We start from the raw sequence: 17223 nt of genomic DNA, 5'->3' as shown, positions 1-17223 counted from the left end.
TGAGGTTGTGTCCATTGCTTGTGTGAGTTTTGAGATATTGTAAAATCCTGAATGAAAAAAAAAATTAGAAGACATTATACTGGCCTTGTTAAATTTAGTTCTTTATTTGCATGAGAAATTGAAACAGACACATACACATAGAGAGACATATATACACCTTGCAGAATGACGATAATGTGTCATTGTACATAAAATAAGTTTCATGGATAGAATATTTAACAAAGGAGAAAGATTTGCCCTTGGAAACACTATAGGAAATTTTCACAGATGGGGTGAGTAAAGGCTACTTTGTATGACTAGGGCTCAGGTTGAGAAAGGCTTGATAGATCTGAGAAATTAGCAGAGATATTTTATTTACAGTTGAAGGGAGGAAAGGAATCAGACACCTTAGACACCATAAGCCCTACATGAGAGTGTGGCAGGGCTTAGGAGCACTGAAAAGGGGGTAGGAATGAGCAAGATTTTTTTTGGGGGGGTTATTGTTTGTTTTTGTGCTCAGACTAAAGCAGAATGTTACTATTTTTGATGCTTTCCAAGCCAGCACACATGTTACGGACACAGCCAGATGCAGGTGGGTTAGCCAGGTGCTATGTGGCTTTTTTAGTAAATGAATGTGGGGCTGTAGGTTGTCAATTTGCTGACCTAGGAGAAAGCACAGCAAGGAGAGGGGTTTCCCACTCAGGAATAAAATGTAGTTACCTAAAAAATGGAGCTTACAGTAAGTATTTAGGACCATTGGAGGATAAAATGTACCTAGGAAATGAAAAGTACAGTGACCAAGTATGTGGAGTTTTCATAGATTGTCTGGTTCTAATGTAAGAACCCTGATAGGTGTAAGGAAGGTCGAAGTTGGGGATAGTGATGTAATTTGGAGGTGAGTGGGTCTGGAGGCTTGAAAGAGATTTAGATATTCATGATAAAAGCGACAATAACAGGTAGGATTGACAGTAGTAATGAAAAACTTAATAAAAATATTTTAGAAAGAAATGGATAAATTAATTTCCTCACTGAGTAGACAGAAAGACTTGGAATTTGGTAATTTTGAATATATGTTTTTAAATTTCATTTATTTGTTTATATAAAAGGAACAGACTTCATATATTTCATCTATACAGTTTAAGAACATAATGATTCTTCCACCCTTCACCCTCCATCCCTCACTCAACCACCCTCCTCCTTCTTTCCTTTTTTTTAATTTTTGTGATGACATATTTCAATATGCTATATTGAATCCTGCTATATTGAATGCTATATTGAATCCTGCTATATTGAATCAATATGCTAAGCTGAATCCTGCACTAAGTAAAGAATTCACCAAATAATAAGTATAAAAACCACAGTTCCTCAGCAGTATAGACAAGGGCTACAAACAATAATCAAATCTCAATATGTCCATTTCACTCATATACTTACTTTTTAGTACTCTATATATTACTTATATTTTAGCAGTTCAAATGAATCCTAGCAATTCAAGTAGAGCACTGTCCTGTGTCTGGCTTAATTTGCCAATTGTGTATGTTATACTAGATTATTTTATGTCACCACTGAGGGTTTTTATTTATCATGCAATGCTAATGCATCTTTGCTAGGAAAAACACAAGAAGCAGTCTGAATTTACCATGGACAACTTGATCACTACTATATGGGATGTGTTTAGTGCGGGAACAGATACAACAAGCAACACATTGAAATTTGCACTCTTGCTCCTGTTGAAGCATCCTGAGATTACAGGTATGATCATTGGTGATGGGCAGGATGAAATTTTAGATAGCAATTGGAAGACAGCACCAATAACCATAATACCCTTCAACCATTAGACAAAGTACAAGAAAGGGTTCCTAGGATTAGATTAATTAAAGTAAAATTAGAGTGTCTTAATGATGGGATGAAATTCTTAAACCACAACAGAGACTAGAAAGCAGCAGCCATTTTTCTCCTTGATATGGTGCTGTATCCTTGATTTGGGTTAGAACAAACGCAGTAACAATGTTGTCTTAGAATCTGGAGAGAACAACAATCCCTCTTTCCCTAAAAAGATACAAGTTGATAGCATTCTAAGTCTCAGTATATTTTTGGCAGAAGATATTTCTAGTCAGATGCATGTAATTACTCAACAGAAAACCAGAAACACTGATCTCCATCTAAAAGATTTAATCTCCAATAAAAGACTGAGTTGTACTCAGATTAAAAAAATGTATTTTCATGAATCTTTTTGCATAAACAAAATTGTCCTCAAAAAATTTTCTTTGCAGATGCAATCTTTCCATATTTTTCCACCTCTTTTTTGGTTTGTTTGTTTGAAAGACAGAGTTACAGGGAGAAGTAGATACAGAGAGAGACAGGTCTTCCACCTGCTGGTTCACTTCCCAAATGGGTACAATAGCCAGAGCTGAGCCTATCTGAAGCCAGGAGCCAGGAGCTTCTTCCAGGTCTCCTTCAGAGCCCAAGGACTTGGGCTATCCTCTGCTGCTTTTCCAGGCACATTAGCAGGGAACTGGATTGAAAGTAGAGCAGCCAGGACTCGAATCAGTGCCCATATGGGATGCCGGCACTTGCAGGTCAGGGTTCTAACTCATTGTGCCACAGTGCCATCCCCTCTTTTTTATTTTTATTGAGTCTTCATGTAAGCCAACATTTCTTTAACAACAATATTGTGTTTTGTATTTTGGTGGATTAAGACAATTTTGGTGTGATTGATTTCATGAAGCATATCTCCAATGTGTAAGCACCCACTTTTTCAACTTTGAAGTTCATCTTTCTTGCTATAATGAAAAGGAAATGCTTTTAAATGCAATTAGAAACACAGCCTCAAAATTTATTTGTTAAGATCCTGTGAGATAGTGTTTTTGTCACAAGACACAGTCTGCCTCCAACAAAATAACATCATTAACTCTTTTTTTAAAGTTTTTTTTTCTTTTTTTTGTTTATTATTTTTTATTTAGTAAATATAAATTTTTAAAGTAAAGTTAATGGATTACAATGGCTTCCCCCCCCATAATTTCCCTCCCACTCACACCCCTCCCATCTCCCACTCCCTCTCCCATTCCATTCACATCAAGATTCATTTTCAATGATCTTTATATACAGAAGATCAATTCAGTATATATTAAGTAAAGATTTCATCAGTTTGCACCCACACAGAAACACAAAGTGTAAAATACTGTTTCAGTACTAGTTATAGCATTACTTCACATTGGACAACACACTAAGGACAGATCCCACATGAGAAGTAAGTACACAGTGACTCCTGCTGTTGACTTAACAATTTGACACTCTTGTTTATGGCATCAGTAATCTCCCTAGGCTCTAGTCATGAGTTGCCAAGGCTATGGAAGCCTTTTGAGTTCGCCGACTTCGATCTTATTCCAACAGGGTCATAGTCAAAGTGGAAGTTCTCTCCTCCCTTCAGAGAAAGGTACCTCCTTCTTTGATGGCCCTGTTCTTTCCACTGGGATCTCACTCACAGAGATCTTCCATTTAGGTCTTCCTTCCCCTCCCCCAGGGTGTCTTGGCTTTCCATGCCTAAAATACTCTCATGGGCTCTTCAGCCATATCCGAATGCCTTAAGGGCTGATTCTGAGCCCAGAGTGCTATTTAGGACATCTGCCATTCTATGAGTCTACTGTGTATCCCGCTTCCCATGATGGATTGTTCTCTCCCTTTTTGATTCTATCAGCTAGTATTAGCAGACACTAGACTTGTTTGTGTGATCCCTTTGACTCTTACACCTATCAGTGTGATCAATTGTGAACTGAAATTGATCACTTTATGTATTTAATTTGAATGGTCAGTGTTACACCGAGTGAGAAGGAGAGGCAGAGAGAGAGAGAGGTCTTTCATGCACTGGTTCACTCCCCAGATGGCCACAATTGCTGGAGCTGTGCTGATCCGAAGCCAGGAACCAGGAGCTTCTTCCAGGTCTCCCATGTGGGTGCAGGGGCCCAAGGACTTGGGCCATTTTACACTGCTTTCCCTGGCCATAGCAGAGAGCTGGATCAGAAGTGGAGCAGCCAGGACATGAACCAGTGCCCACATGGGATGTAGGCATTTTAGGCCAGGGCTTTAACCCACTGAGCCACATCACTAACTCTTTAAAGGCCTATATTGATTATGACTGAAAATAATATACATTTCCCTAAAAACTTAAAATCATGTGCATGTTGCAAAAACATTTCTTGTGTCATGTTTTTCAGACACTTTGGTTTTCACTTTTGCATTTAGATTTTTTGAATTTTTAAATTTTAAAATATTTTTGAAATTATTATTTTACTCTTTTAAGATTTATTTATTTATTCGAAAGTCAGAGTTACACAGAGAAAGGAGAGGGAGAGAGGGAGAGAGGGAGAGAGAGAGAGAGCTCTACCATCTGATGGTTCACTCCTCAAATTGTCGCAATGGCCAGAGCTGTGCCAATGCAAAGCCAGGAGCCAGGAGCTTCTTCCAGGTCTCCCACGTGAGTTCAGAGGCCCAAGGACTTGCACCATCTTCTACTACTTTCCCAACCCATAGCAGAGAACTGGATGGGAAGTGGAATAGCTGCGTCTCGAACCGGCGCACATATGGGACGCCAGCACTTCAGGCCAGGGCGGTAACCCACTGCACCACAGAACCAGCTCCTATTACTTTATTTTTTTAACATTTTATCAGTTCACCTCAAATGCAGACATTATATACATATGCACTATTATTTCTTGAAGACAAAGCTATTCATATCACAAAATTAAGAATTCGTGACAATGATCATGATTTGGTAAAAGAATATATTGTTATTTATGTCATTAACATGTTATGATTCAGTGAAACAATATTTATAACTAAATATCTAATGATATGACATCCATCAATTTTCGTATTCTCTAGATCTATTAACTTCCACAAATAAGAGAAAATATGTGATAGTTGTGTTTCTGGGTCTGGTTTATTTCACTTAACATAATGATATCCAGTTGCATTCATTTTGTTGCAAATATCAGGATTTCATTCTTTTTTATAGCTAAGTAATATTTCATCCTGTATATATGCCACATTTCCTATAGCTAATCATTAGTTGATGGACATCTAGGTTGATTTCATATCTTTGCTATGGTGAATTAAACTGCTATAAACATGGGAGTACAGTAACTCTTTCATATGTTGATTTCATTTCCTTTTTGATACATTCCCAGGAGTAGGATAACTAGGTCATATGGTAGACCTATTTTTAGTTTTCTGAAGAGTCACCATAATGTTTTCCATAATGGTTGCACCAGTTTGCATTCCCATCAACAGTGCATTAGAGTACCATTTTCTTTTTTTTGTTGTTAATTTATACAGATGAGACAATTTCATGTATTTTATATACACAGTTTTAAGAGCATAATTATACTTCCCACCCTACCACTATACCTCCCTCCTTTCTGTTTCTTTTCTTATTTTTCTTTTAATTTTTACAATGGCATACTTCGAATTTTCTTTATAATCTCAAGCTTAACCTTCCACTAAATCAATAATTCAACAAGTAGAAAGTAGAAAACCTACTGTTGCTCAAGAGTGTAGACAAGGGCTGTAAACAATAATCGAAGCTCAAAATATCAGTTTCACTCATATACATTACATTTTATGTACTCTATATATTTGTTACCACAAATCAGAGAATACATGATATTTATCTTTTTAGGACTGGCTTATTTCATCAAGCAAAATATTCTCCAGCTGCATTCATTTTGTTGCAAGAGACAGGATTTCATTATATTTTATGGCTGAGTAGTATTTCATTGTGTATATATACCACAATGTTGTTATCCAATCATCAGTTGATGAACATCTGGATTTTTTCCATATCTTAATTATTGTGAATTGAGCTGATATAAATATAGTGGTACAGATAATTCTTTATTATGTTGATTTCATTTCCTTTGGGTTTATTCCCAGGAGTGGAATGGCTGGGTCACATTGTAGATCTATTTTCAGATTTCTGAGGAATCTCTATACTGTGTCCCATAGTGATTGTAGTACTTTACATTACCACCAACAGTGTATTAGTGTATGTCTCCCCCAACCCCATCCTCACCAGCATTTATTTTTTCACTTTTGAATGTTAGCCATTCTGATTGGGGTGACTTGAAACCGCATTGTGGTTTTGTTGTTTTAAAAATTTATTTATTTATTTGAATGGCAAGAGTGAAACGAGAGAGAGAAAGAGAGAAAGAAAGAGAGAAGGAAAGAGAGAAATAAAGAAAGAGAGAGAGAGATAGAGAGAGAGGAAGGAAGGAAGGAAGGAAGGAAGGAAGGAAGGAAGGAAGGAAGGAAGGAAGGAAGGGAGGGAGGGAGGGAGGGAGGGAGGGAGAGAGAGAGAGAGAGAGAGAAAGAAAGAAAGAAAGAAAGAAAGAAAGAAAGAAAGAAAGAAAGAAAGAAAGAAAGAAAGAAAGAAAGAAAGAAAGAAAGAGAAAGAAAGAAAGAAAGAAAGAAAGAAAGAAAGAAAGAAAGAAAGAAAGAAAGAAAGAAAGAAAGAAAGAAAGAAAGAAAGAAAGAAAGAAAAATTTCCAACCTCTGGTTCACTCCCTAAGTGACAGAAACTACTGGGGCTGGGGCTGGGCCTGGGGTTGGGCCAGGCAGAAGCTAGGAGCCCAGAACTTCCTCCAGGTCTCCCACATAGGTGCAAGGGCCCAAATGCTTGGGCTACCTTCTGCTGCTTTCACAGGTGCACTAGCAGAGAACTGGATTGGAAGTGGAGCAACTGGGACTTGAACTGGCACCCATAAAGAATGCTGGTGTATCAGGTGGTTACTTAACCCACTGAGCCACAGTGCTGGCCCCCTCATTGTGGTTTTTAGTTGCATAACCCAAATGGCTAGTAATCCTGAGTATCTTTTCATGTTTGTTGGCCGTTGTATTTTATCCTTTGAAAAATGCCTGTTCATATCCTTAGCTCATTTCTTAACTGAATTGCTTATTTGCTGCTGATTTCTCGAGTTCTTTTTATATCCAAGATATTAATCCTTTAACAGATGTAGCATTTGCACATATTTTCTCACAGTCTGTTGGTTACCTCCTTACTTTATTTGAGCTTCCTTTGTGGTGCAGAAGCCCCTCAGCTTGATATAATCTTGTTTATCTATGTTTACTTTCATTGCCTGTGCTTTGGGGTCTTTTCCAAGGAGTCTTTGCCTATGCTTATGCTCTGCATTGTTTCCCCTATGTTCTCCTCTAGTAATTTGTTGGTTGCAGGTCTTAGATTTGTATTGTGAGCTTATTTTTCACAGAGTATAAGATAGGAGTCTTGTTTCACACTTCTGCATGCAGAGATCCAATTTTCCCAACATTATTTGTTGTAAAGACTGTCCTTCCTCCAGGAAATGATCTTGGCCAGCGCCACGGCTCACTAGGCTAATCCTCCACCTGCAGAGCTGGCACCCAGGTTCTAGTTCAGGTTGGGGCGCGGGTTCTGTCCTGGTTGCTCCTCTTTCAGTCCAGCTCTCTGCTGTGGCCCGGGAAGGCAGTGGAGGATGGCCCAAGTGCTTGGGCCCTGCACCCGCATGGGAGACCAGGAGGAAGCACCTGGCTCCTGGCTTCGGATCGGTGCAGCGCTGGCCGTAGTGGCCCCATTTTGGGGGTGAACCAATGGATGGAAGACCTTTCTCTCTGTCTCACTGTTGAACTCTGCCTGTCAAAAAAAAAAAAAAAATCAAAACTGTCCTTCCTCCAGGAAGTGATCTTAGCTTGTTTGTCAAAGATTAGTTGGTTGCAAATGCATGGATTTTTTTTCTGGAATTTCTAATCTGTTCCATTGGTTGATATACTTATTCTTGTGCCATTACCAGACTATTTTGATTATAATTGCAAAGTAATATCTCTTGAAATCTAGTATCGTGATATCTCCAGCTTTATTTTTATTGTTTACTATTGTCTTAGCTATTCAGGGTCTCCTGTGATTTCATATGAATTTTAGGGTCATTCTGAGGAGAATGTCTTTGGTATTTTGATTGGGATTACACTGAATCTGTAAATTGCATGGGATAACATGCGTGTTCTGATGATATTAATTCTTCCAATCTATGAACATGGGAGATTTTTCCATTTTCTGTTTTTTCTTCTATTTCTTTCCTTCACACTTTGTAATTTTCATTGTAAATATCTTTGATGTCCTTGGTTAAATCCCAAGGCATTTAAATTTTTTGTAACATTTGTGAATGGGGCTGATTTTACAAACTTTTTCTCAGCCATTGAGATTTTTGTGTATACAAAGGCTATTGATTTTTGTGTGTTGATTTTATATTCTTCAACTTTACCAAACAGTTTTATGAGTTCTCTAATATTTTAGTGGAGTCTTTTGGTTCCCTGCTGCATAGAATCATTTCATCTGCAAACAGGGATCATTTGACTTCCTCTTTTCCCATTTCTTTTTCTTGTCTAATAACTCTGGCTAAATCTGCCAGAACTTTATTGAATTGTAATGATGAGACTGGACATCCTTATCTGGTTCCAGATCTTAGTGGAAATGCTTCCAGCTTTTTAGATTGTTTCCTTTACCATGCCCATGCCCATATGTATTTTCTTTTTTTGTTTGTTTGTTTTGCTTCCCACGTTCATCCCTTACTGAGTCAGTCTACAAGCATTCTGATTTCATCAGTGGTTACTTACTACTTGATGATCATTCTCTTGCTTCTCATTCTGAGAAGGTAAAAATAAACTTGTCTGAAAATGTTTTCATCTTAATACCTACAATATCATCACATTTTCACATAATCCTTTAAAAACACATTCAACTACTGAATATGGCATTGCTACTTTGGAACATGAGCTGTAGTCTCTAACAGAGGCTTTAGATTCTGATGATAAGGTGTAGATTTGTGGCCTTAGATTCATGATTGTCTCTCCATCCCTCTGGCCCCTTCTGTAAGTGAAAGAGCATGAGAAAGACCACATTTCACCTGAGTGTCATTGGAAACAAAAAATAATATTCACAATAGAACTGTGTTGAGAAATTATTAAATAACATCATTTGCATCATATATCACATTCTAAAGAAATGTTAACTTACTGCTTGTTCCTCTGTGCTGACTCAGCTAAATATCTCACTCTATTCTTTTTAACAAAACATTTGTTATAGAGGGTAGTAACTACCCTCTTGGAATTAATATATTTGAAATAAAAACTGACACACACACAAGTGATGATAGTACATGGTCTTTAGTGATTCAAGAGCTAAGATTTTTAAGTCCAAAAAGCAAAAGCACAGAAAAAAAGATAATTAGAGTTGAGAAGCAAATTTCATGACTCAACTGTATTTTATATGTGCATACTTTAAGACTCTTATGAGACTCAAATCTAATGAACTTCCTCTCTGCCCAGGAAATTAAAACTTTGAGTAACTTATTCTGTTGATGAAAATAGAAACATGTAATTTTCCATTCTATACATCTCATACCACAATGTGACAGTAATTAAAGCATTAAGCAAAACTAACTTTAAATTTGATTCCTGTCTTGACAGCTAAAGTCCAGGAAGAGATTGAGCATGTGATTGGCAGACACCGGAGCCCCTGCATGCAGGACAGGACCCGCATGCCCTACACAGATGCTGTGATGCATGAGATCCAGAGATATGTTGACCTGGTCCCCACTAGTTTGCCCCATGCAGTGACTCAGGACATTGAGTTCAACGGGTATCTTATTCCAAAGGTGATACAACTTTTGTCTGTGTGCCTCTCTAGGAATCTTAGGCCATCAGTTATCATGGTAGTAGAATTATAGATTGCTGAACCTTCTGCCATAACTCAGATATTTCCCCTTCTGACCACATTCGCCTTGCCTTCTAGTTAGTTGATACAATTACCTAAATACAGTGGTGCTTAGACTCCCACAGAATGTTCAGTACATAAATAGCTCCACATTGCTTGTCCATTAGTCTGTCTATTTTCCACTTCCCTGTCTTCCAGTGTATGATTTACAACTCATAACAATTAATCAGTATTCTACAGTCCCACCTCCTTCCCTACTATTAGTTTCATGTGTTTGTAAAACGTCCAATTCAGTAGTCTCCTGACCCCCTACCTACCTGTATTTGTGCTACTCATCACTGTAGATAAAGGCCATGCAGCCCAACAGATTGGCATTATTATTACCAACCTCAAATATATTCTGTTTTATCCAACAGTCCTGTTGTACAAACTAATACAACTTGCATCACCAAGCTCCATGATGATCCATTCAATCCTGAACTCTCATCAAACTCCTAACTTTCTAATATGCTTTTTCAGTAAATCTGGATTTCCACTGCATAGGGAAAATCAGAGCCTATGGAAGGGAACTCCCTGAACACCTGTCCACTAGATTTGCATACGTAGATTCATCCATACCTTTAAATTTTCTTTCATGTGTCTTGTGAGTGATGTACTTTACTCTGAACTAAAGTGAACTTTTTCCTTTTAGCATGGCTCTCTCACCTCTCATTTTTTCAAGGATCCTACTCAAAAAAAATTTTCTTTCTTTTAATCTTCATCCTCTCTCTCCTTCCTGACTCTTTTCTTTTTTTTTTTTTTTTTTTTTTTTTGACAGGCAGAGTGGACAGTGAGAGAGAGAGACAGAGAGAAAGGTCTTCCTTTGCCGTTGGTTCACCCTCCAATGGCTGCCGCGGCCGGCGCGCTGCAGCCGGCACACCGCGCTGATCCGATGGCAGGAGCCAGGAGCCAGGTGCTTTTCCTGGTCTCCCATGGGGTGCAGGGCCCAAGCACCTGGGCCATCCTCCACTGCACTCCCGGGCCACAGCAGAGAGCTGGCCTGGAAGAGGAGCAACCGGGACAGAATCCGGCGCCCCGACCGGGACTAGAACCCGGTGTGCCGGCGCCGCTAGGCGGAGGATTAGCCTAGTGCTTCCTGACTCTTTTCTATCAGCATTTGAACATACTCAGTTCTCTTATACTTTAAAAACCTCTTATCCTTAAACTAGGACCCCTCCTTCTCAAGCTTATCTAACCAATGATCTGTAATGCCCAGAATAAGACAGTTATACATATATAACATTTCCTAATCAGTCTTTTATTCATCAAAAAATTGAGAAATATATTCCAACATGGTGACACCGTTTTCATCAGAGTCTTAGGTGACTCCCCCTGCTAGCCCCTAAACCCATGATTAAATCAATGAATGTTTCCAGTCCTTGTTTTACTTGGCTTCATGGAAGTGATTAGTACCCACAGAGATACCTTTCATTGGTATACACTCACTTCCCACAACAGTGACGTGTTAATCTATTAGTTTTCCTTCTGCTTCTCTGGTACGCATCTGCATTTCTCAATCCTCCAGCAGTCAGACTTGAAAAGCCTTCTGGGAGTTTCCTCCTTTAATGTGACACCCAACCCACAGCATGGATTTAAGTCTGGTACACTTTTGAGATCTTCCCTGATGGTAGATTTCACTTCTCATGGAAGCTTCCTCACAAGTTATAGCTGATAAATCTTGCTCTACATCTTCTTACCTTGGAAAGAACACCATATGATTTGGCCTTCATTACCTTATACTGTGGGAACAAAGTGTTCTCAGGCAGAACGGAGATTGGTTGTAGGGCTTAATTTCCCTTTAGAGACACATCACAATCCTGGATTGCCTGTGTTTACCTCATATATTTTTCCCAGATTTATATTTATTTAATTGTGAGAGCAACTCCAAAGAAGTTACACTGTCATATCTAGAAGTAGTAGGTCCCATAAGACAGGAGAGGTGTTTCACCTCAAATTAATATGGAAGTCTATACTAGGGTCGACCACAGTATTTTGCTGTACCTTATGCTCAGGAAATGCTCTAAATTCGTGCACACCAGGAAACAACTCATAGGAATAACTGCTAAAGTTCAGGAAGGACGGAAATGTTATCTTTTACTTGTCTACACAGCAATGGAAGTTTATGCATTTGACCAATTTTCTGCAATGAGAACTACATCATATATTTGGAGAGGCCATACAGTATTTCAGAAAGCATTCAGATAACTATGGATGAAAACTTTTTCTCTGCACTTTTATAGCATTTAAGGATTTAAGACCTATCAGCTGGCCTCTTAATTCTTCTTATTTTTCAAATTTGTTTTTTTTTTTTTTTGAAAGGCAGGGTGACAAGGAGAGACAGAGAGATGGAAAGATAGAGAGATGTTTGATCTGCTGGCTGACTTCCCAAACAGCCCAACAGCCAGGTCTGTGCCAGGTTGAAGCCAAGAGCCAGGAACTCCATCCAAGCTCCCACGCAAGTGGCAAGGGGCCAAGTACTTGAGCCAGCATGTACTGCCTTCTAGGGTGCACATTAGCAGGAAGCTGGATTAGAAGCAAGGTACCTGATATGGGTTGAAGGCAGCAGCTTACCCTGCCAGCCCCTCATTGATTTATTCTTCATTTTGTGGCTCATTATCATCATCTTTAAAACAAAATGTTTAGGTGATAGACATTTCCAATTTTATGCAAAGTTCTTTCTTTATAACCCTATACATGTGTTTCTCTTTCTATCAGGGCACAGACATAATACCATCTCTGACTTCTGTACTGTATGATGACAAAGAGTTTCCCAACCCAGAGAAGTTTGACCCTGGACACTTCTTGGATGAAAGTGGAAACTTCAAGAAAAGTGATTACTTCATGCCTTTCTCAGCAGGCAAGCAAGCTTCCTTTTATCTGCACATCAGGGGTCAAGAGAGATGAAGATGGGCTTTACAGGGAGTTTCTCTGGACTTAAAGGAATTGCTCCCATAGTTCAGGCTGTTTTGCCTTGCACTGGAGGCTGAAATCAACTGCTTATGCCTCCTGACCCACCACTGGGGTTCACAAAACCTCCTTTTACAATTCAGTTCCAACAAAGCTCTTATCATCAGCCTTGAGACTCCAGTTCACTTAATAAACTACACTGAAAACCTCACAGGTAACAACCCTATTCACAGACCCAAGAACACAAATGTGAATGGGAAACACTATTTCTTGTAGGAGAAACGAAGAGAAATTAACAGTCAATGAGACTCCAGTGTGACAAATGCTTTGCTGGAGTCTGTTGTGGAAGCCCAAGAGTTATCAGTTCTACTCATTTTGAGGGCAGGACCAGAGTTGTTGCAGAGCAAGTGAAATTGTCAGGAAGTTAACATTTGAGTATCTTCCCTCAATAATGGTTCTAGCAGAAGCAGCTGCCATACTAACAGTTTCATTTAAAGGTTTAATTTTTTTTTTTTTGACAGGCAGAGTGGACAGTGAGAGAGAGAGAGAGAGAGAGAGAGAGAGAGAGAAAAGTCTTCCTTGTGCCGTTGGTTCACCCTCCAATGGCCGCCACGGCTGGCGCACCACGCTGATCCAAAGGCAGGAGCCAGGTGCTTCTCCTGCTCTCCCACGCGGGTGCAGGGCCCAAGGACTTGGGCCATCCTCCACGGCACTCCTGGGCCATGGCAGAGAGCTGGCCTGGAAGAGAGGCAACCGGGACAGAATCTGGTGCCCCGACCAGGACTAGAACCCGGTGTGCCGGCGCCGCAAGGCGGAGGATTATCCTATTGAGCCATGGCGCAGGCCTAAGGGTTTAATTTTAATACTGTTTATAGAGGTGAGGACAGGACAAGAGAAGTGACCAAATGTGGTGTTATTCAGAATATGGTCCATTAGGAAGATGTCCCCATTCTAAGGAGGAAAGGACAAGGGAAAGAGGGTGCTATAGGAGCCTAAACAGATGTTCAGGCAGGAGAGAGTGAAGGCCTTACCAAGAGATGCTTCTGTGGCTAGAAGCATACAGCCACTGCCACAACTGTGGTAGGCCAGGATTGAGGAGGTAAACATAAGGAGGGAACTTCTTGCCGGTGCCGCGGCTCACTAGGCTAATCCTCCACCTTGCGGCGCCGACACACCGGGTTCTAGTCCCGGTCGGGGCACCGGATTCTGTCCTGGTTGCCCCTCTTCCAGGCCAGCTCTCTGCTGTGGCCCAGGAGTGCAGTGGAGGATGGCCCAGGTGCTTGGGCTCTGCACCCCATGGGAGACCAGGATAAGCACCTGGCTCCTGCCATCGGATCAGCGCGGTGCACCGGTCGGCCGCGGCAGCCACTGGAGGGTGAACCAACGGCAAAAGGAAGACCTTTCTCTCTCTGTCTCTCTCTCTCACTGTCCACCCTGCCTGTAAAAAAAAAAAAAAAAAAAGGAGGGAACTTCTGGGCTAATGCAGCCTCCAGGTCAGGCAGGAAAGAACAGCACACAGACCAAGGATGGCTCTGAATAGAGGGAAAAAGAATTTTCAGTGCACCCCAAAAGAGAAGTAGGAGGCAGCACAGAGAGTGAAGGACTCTTCTGACTGAAATAACTGAAATGGGCACAGAAATAGGAGATTTGCTCCTATCTGAGTACCTGCACAAGTAGGCATTGAGCTATCCTTGGTGTTGTGGTTCCAAGATTAGGTATAATCTCTAGGATGATCTCAAAGCCCCTGCCACTCTACTGCTTATCTTCCTTCTTATATTTTGGAGCCAGGCCTGCTTTTGTCCTAACACTGAGGGTATCCTTAGAAGAGTTTTATCTTAACATCTTATATTCCAGTCTGTGGATCAGATAAATAATCTAAATTCCACATGCATTGCCCTGTGTTAGCACCATTAATGAATGCTGTGGAAAACAAGGCATTGAATTGTATACACTGAGCACATTCAAGGGATCAGCATAGAATCAATGAGATCCATCTGAATCCAGAAGTATTCAGGATTACCAACAGGCAAGAGACTGTTGTGTGAGATAAATCTGAAGTTGTCAGTCTGTTTCAGGAGTGGTGTAAAGTTAGTAACTGCTGGATTATGGAACTGAGCAGAAGAGGAAGGAGATGAGGCTGCCTTTGCTTCGTGGGTGATTTTCTGTGCCATCTTATACTATCTATTAATAAATAATCAAGTAAGCATAATGACTTTATATTTTTGAAGGACAAAATTATATATAAAAGTTGAGCAATATATTCTAAATTAGAAAACTTAGTGTAAATAAAAACAAAACAGAATATTAAAAGAAAAATGTTTGTGGTCAATTTGCAACATTTTTAAATACTGGGCAATGGTGAACGCTTAGAAAATTTTTAAGCAGGTAGTGCCAAGATTAAGATTATTCTTTGGAACTCAACTGAGGAGACACAAATTTGTTGTTGAGTACTGGGTCAGAGTTAGATGGAAAAGCACAGTGTGTTTATCATGCCAGCTGGGACAGGTGAGTGAGTGACTGTGTATGTGGTGAGTGATTAGAAAGGTGTCACTGGCAACCTTCAGCACAGCAGTGCCTTTGTGGATGCACAGAAAATAAATAGATTTTCCAAGGACAAACACATTTATGTGTGCTGAGGAAATGAAGAAAACCAGGTTCGGGTGTAAAGAGCTGGAGCCATAGGATAAACAGGAAATAATTAAAACTGTTATTCACTTCATAGTTATTCATGCCTCCTCTGTGAATATTAATTTTTGTATCATTTTTAGGAAAAAGAGCTTGTGTTGGAGAGGGCCTGGCCCGCATGGAGCTGTTCTTACTCCTGACCACCATCTTGCAGCATTTTACCCTGAAGCCTCTGGTTGACCCAAAGGATATTGATCCCACCCCAGTGGAAAATGGGTTTGTCTCTGTCCCTCCCTCCTATGAGCTGTGTTTTGTTCCAGTCTGAAGAAAGCACTGGAATCCCTCTGAGCAACACAGATGGTTTCAGGCATCTGTGTCACCTGTTACCTTCCCAGTCCTTACTAATGAGAATCCAATCTATGAGCTCTGTGTCTTCTCAAGTTTTCTGTCCTACAAGCTACATTTTAATTTCTCTAATGGAATAAAGCTCATTGTTTCATCACCAATAAAATTATTTCCGTAAAACAACTCAAAATTCATAGTGCATTTAATCGGTGGTATGTACCTAATGGAAACACATTATAAATGTCACACTTTATTTATTAAGAATGAGGAAGTTTTTACACAGCAGTTAAGATGACTCTTATTCACCCACATCCCATATCAGTGTACCTGGGTGTGATCCTTGCTATGTTCCAGATTCCAGGTTCTGGGTGATTTGTGCCCTGTGAGGGAGCAGGTAAAAGCCCAGTGGTTTCAGTCCTGTGCTACCCTCATAGTTGACCTGTCTGCATTCCCAGCTCCTGGCACTGGTCCTAGCTCAGGCTGAGCCATTGCAGATATATGAAGAACAGAACAAGGGATTTCTCTTTCGATCCTTGTCTCACTCTCTCTGGTTCTCAAATAAAACGTAAAAATGTAAATAAGTGTATATATGTAGGTGATATATATGTCTATGTATGTATATATGTCTATTTGCATATTTATGTGTGTATATATGCATACATAGAGGGAGAAGACAGAGAAAATAACAGGAGATAAACTTAAACATGGATGTCCTTTTTCAGCACCCCCCCCAGTTGTTAAACACACACATACACACACACACACACCTCTACATGGACATACACAGACATATAGGCATACACACACCTCTACATGGACATACACAGACATATAGGCATATTAAGGCAAAGAAGAGGGGAATATCTATATGTATACATCAAAAATTGTATAAGAATATAGCTACAATTTTGAGGTTAACATATCATGCATATTTTTACAAACAGTAAAAAATGAGTGTTTCTCATAATGCTCTGTTGCACAGTTATCATGTACTTTTCAAAATTACTGCCAAGGATATTTAGATTGTTTTAACTTGTAAAACAAATTCTGCTACATGCATGTAGTTTTTGTGATTCCTGTGCTATTTCTTCAGAATGGCTTCCTAAATGTGGGACCAATGCACCATAGCATATGGGAACTTCTATTTCTCATAGATTCTGAAACCCTAACGTTATATATGTGTTGATCTTTCTATTATGAATGTAATTAGAGAAAAATGGAATGAGACAGAGAGAGAAGTCAATTTATTTTAGCAAAGTAGCTCATCCAGTGCTGGGGTTGGCAAATATGTAATCTGAGAGCCTGAAGGCTGACAAGTACGACCCAGGGAAGTGTTCATGTTGTACTTTTGAATCCAAAGACTGACTGGAGGCAGAAGCCCTTCCTCCCTGAGGGACCTCAGTCCTCTCTCTTAAAGGCTTCATCTGGTCTGTTAAACCCAATGGATATTATGGAGGATAAGCAGTTTCTCTCAAAGTCTGTGGATTTACATGTTTATCCCTTCTAAAGAGCACTTTCAGAATGTCAGTATTAGTGTTTCATCAAACATCTGGGTATTACAGCCTAGCTAAGCTAACACACGATTTCAT

The 17223-nt window shown here is 39.8% G+C and overlaps 1 protein-coding gene across 1 annotated transcript in view; it reads left to right on the top strand.

Annotated features, from left to right (window-relative positions):
* CYP2C (cytochrome P450-like) overlaps positions 1 to 15810 on the top strand; it is a 28715-nt gene extending 12905 nt beyond the window's left edge. Inside the window, 4 exon segments of the mRNA NM_001171265.1 lie at positions 1590 to 1731; positions 9472 to 9659; positions 12473 to 12614; positions 15433 to 15810. Of these exon segments, the coding sequence (NP_001164736.1) occupies positions 1590 to 1731; positions 9472 to 9659; positions 12473 to 12614; positions 15433 to 15614 (654 nt within the window). The 3' untranslated portion in view covers positions 15615 to 15810.
* The last annotated feature ends 1413 nt before the right edge of the window (positions 15811 to 17223 follow it).

Source organism: Oryctolagus cuniculus, chromosome 15, assembly GCF_964237555.1.
Source record: "Oryctolagus cuniculus chromosome 15, mOryCun1.1, whole genome shotgun sequence".
Classification (NCBI taxonomy): Eukaryota; Metazoa; Chordata; class Mammalia; order Lagomorpha; family Leporidae; genus Oryctolagus; species Oryctolagus cuniculus.
Note: the sequence above shows the minus strand (reverse complement) of the source record. Positions and strands in the feature narration are given on the sequence as shown.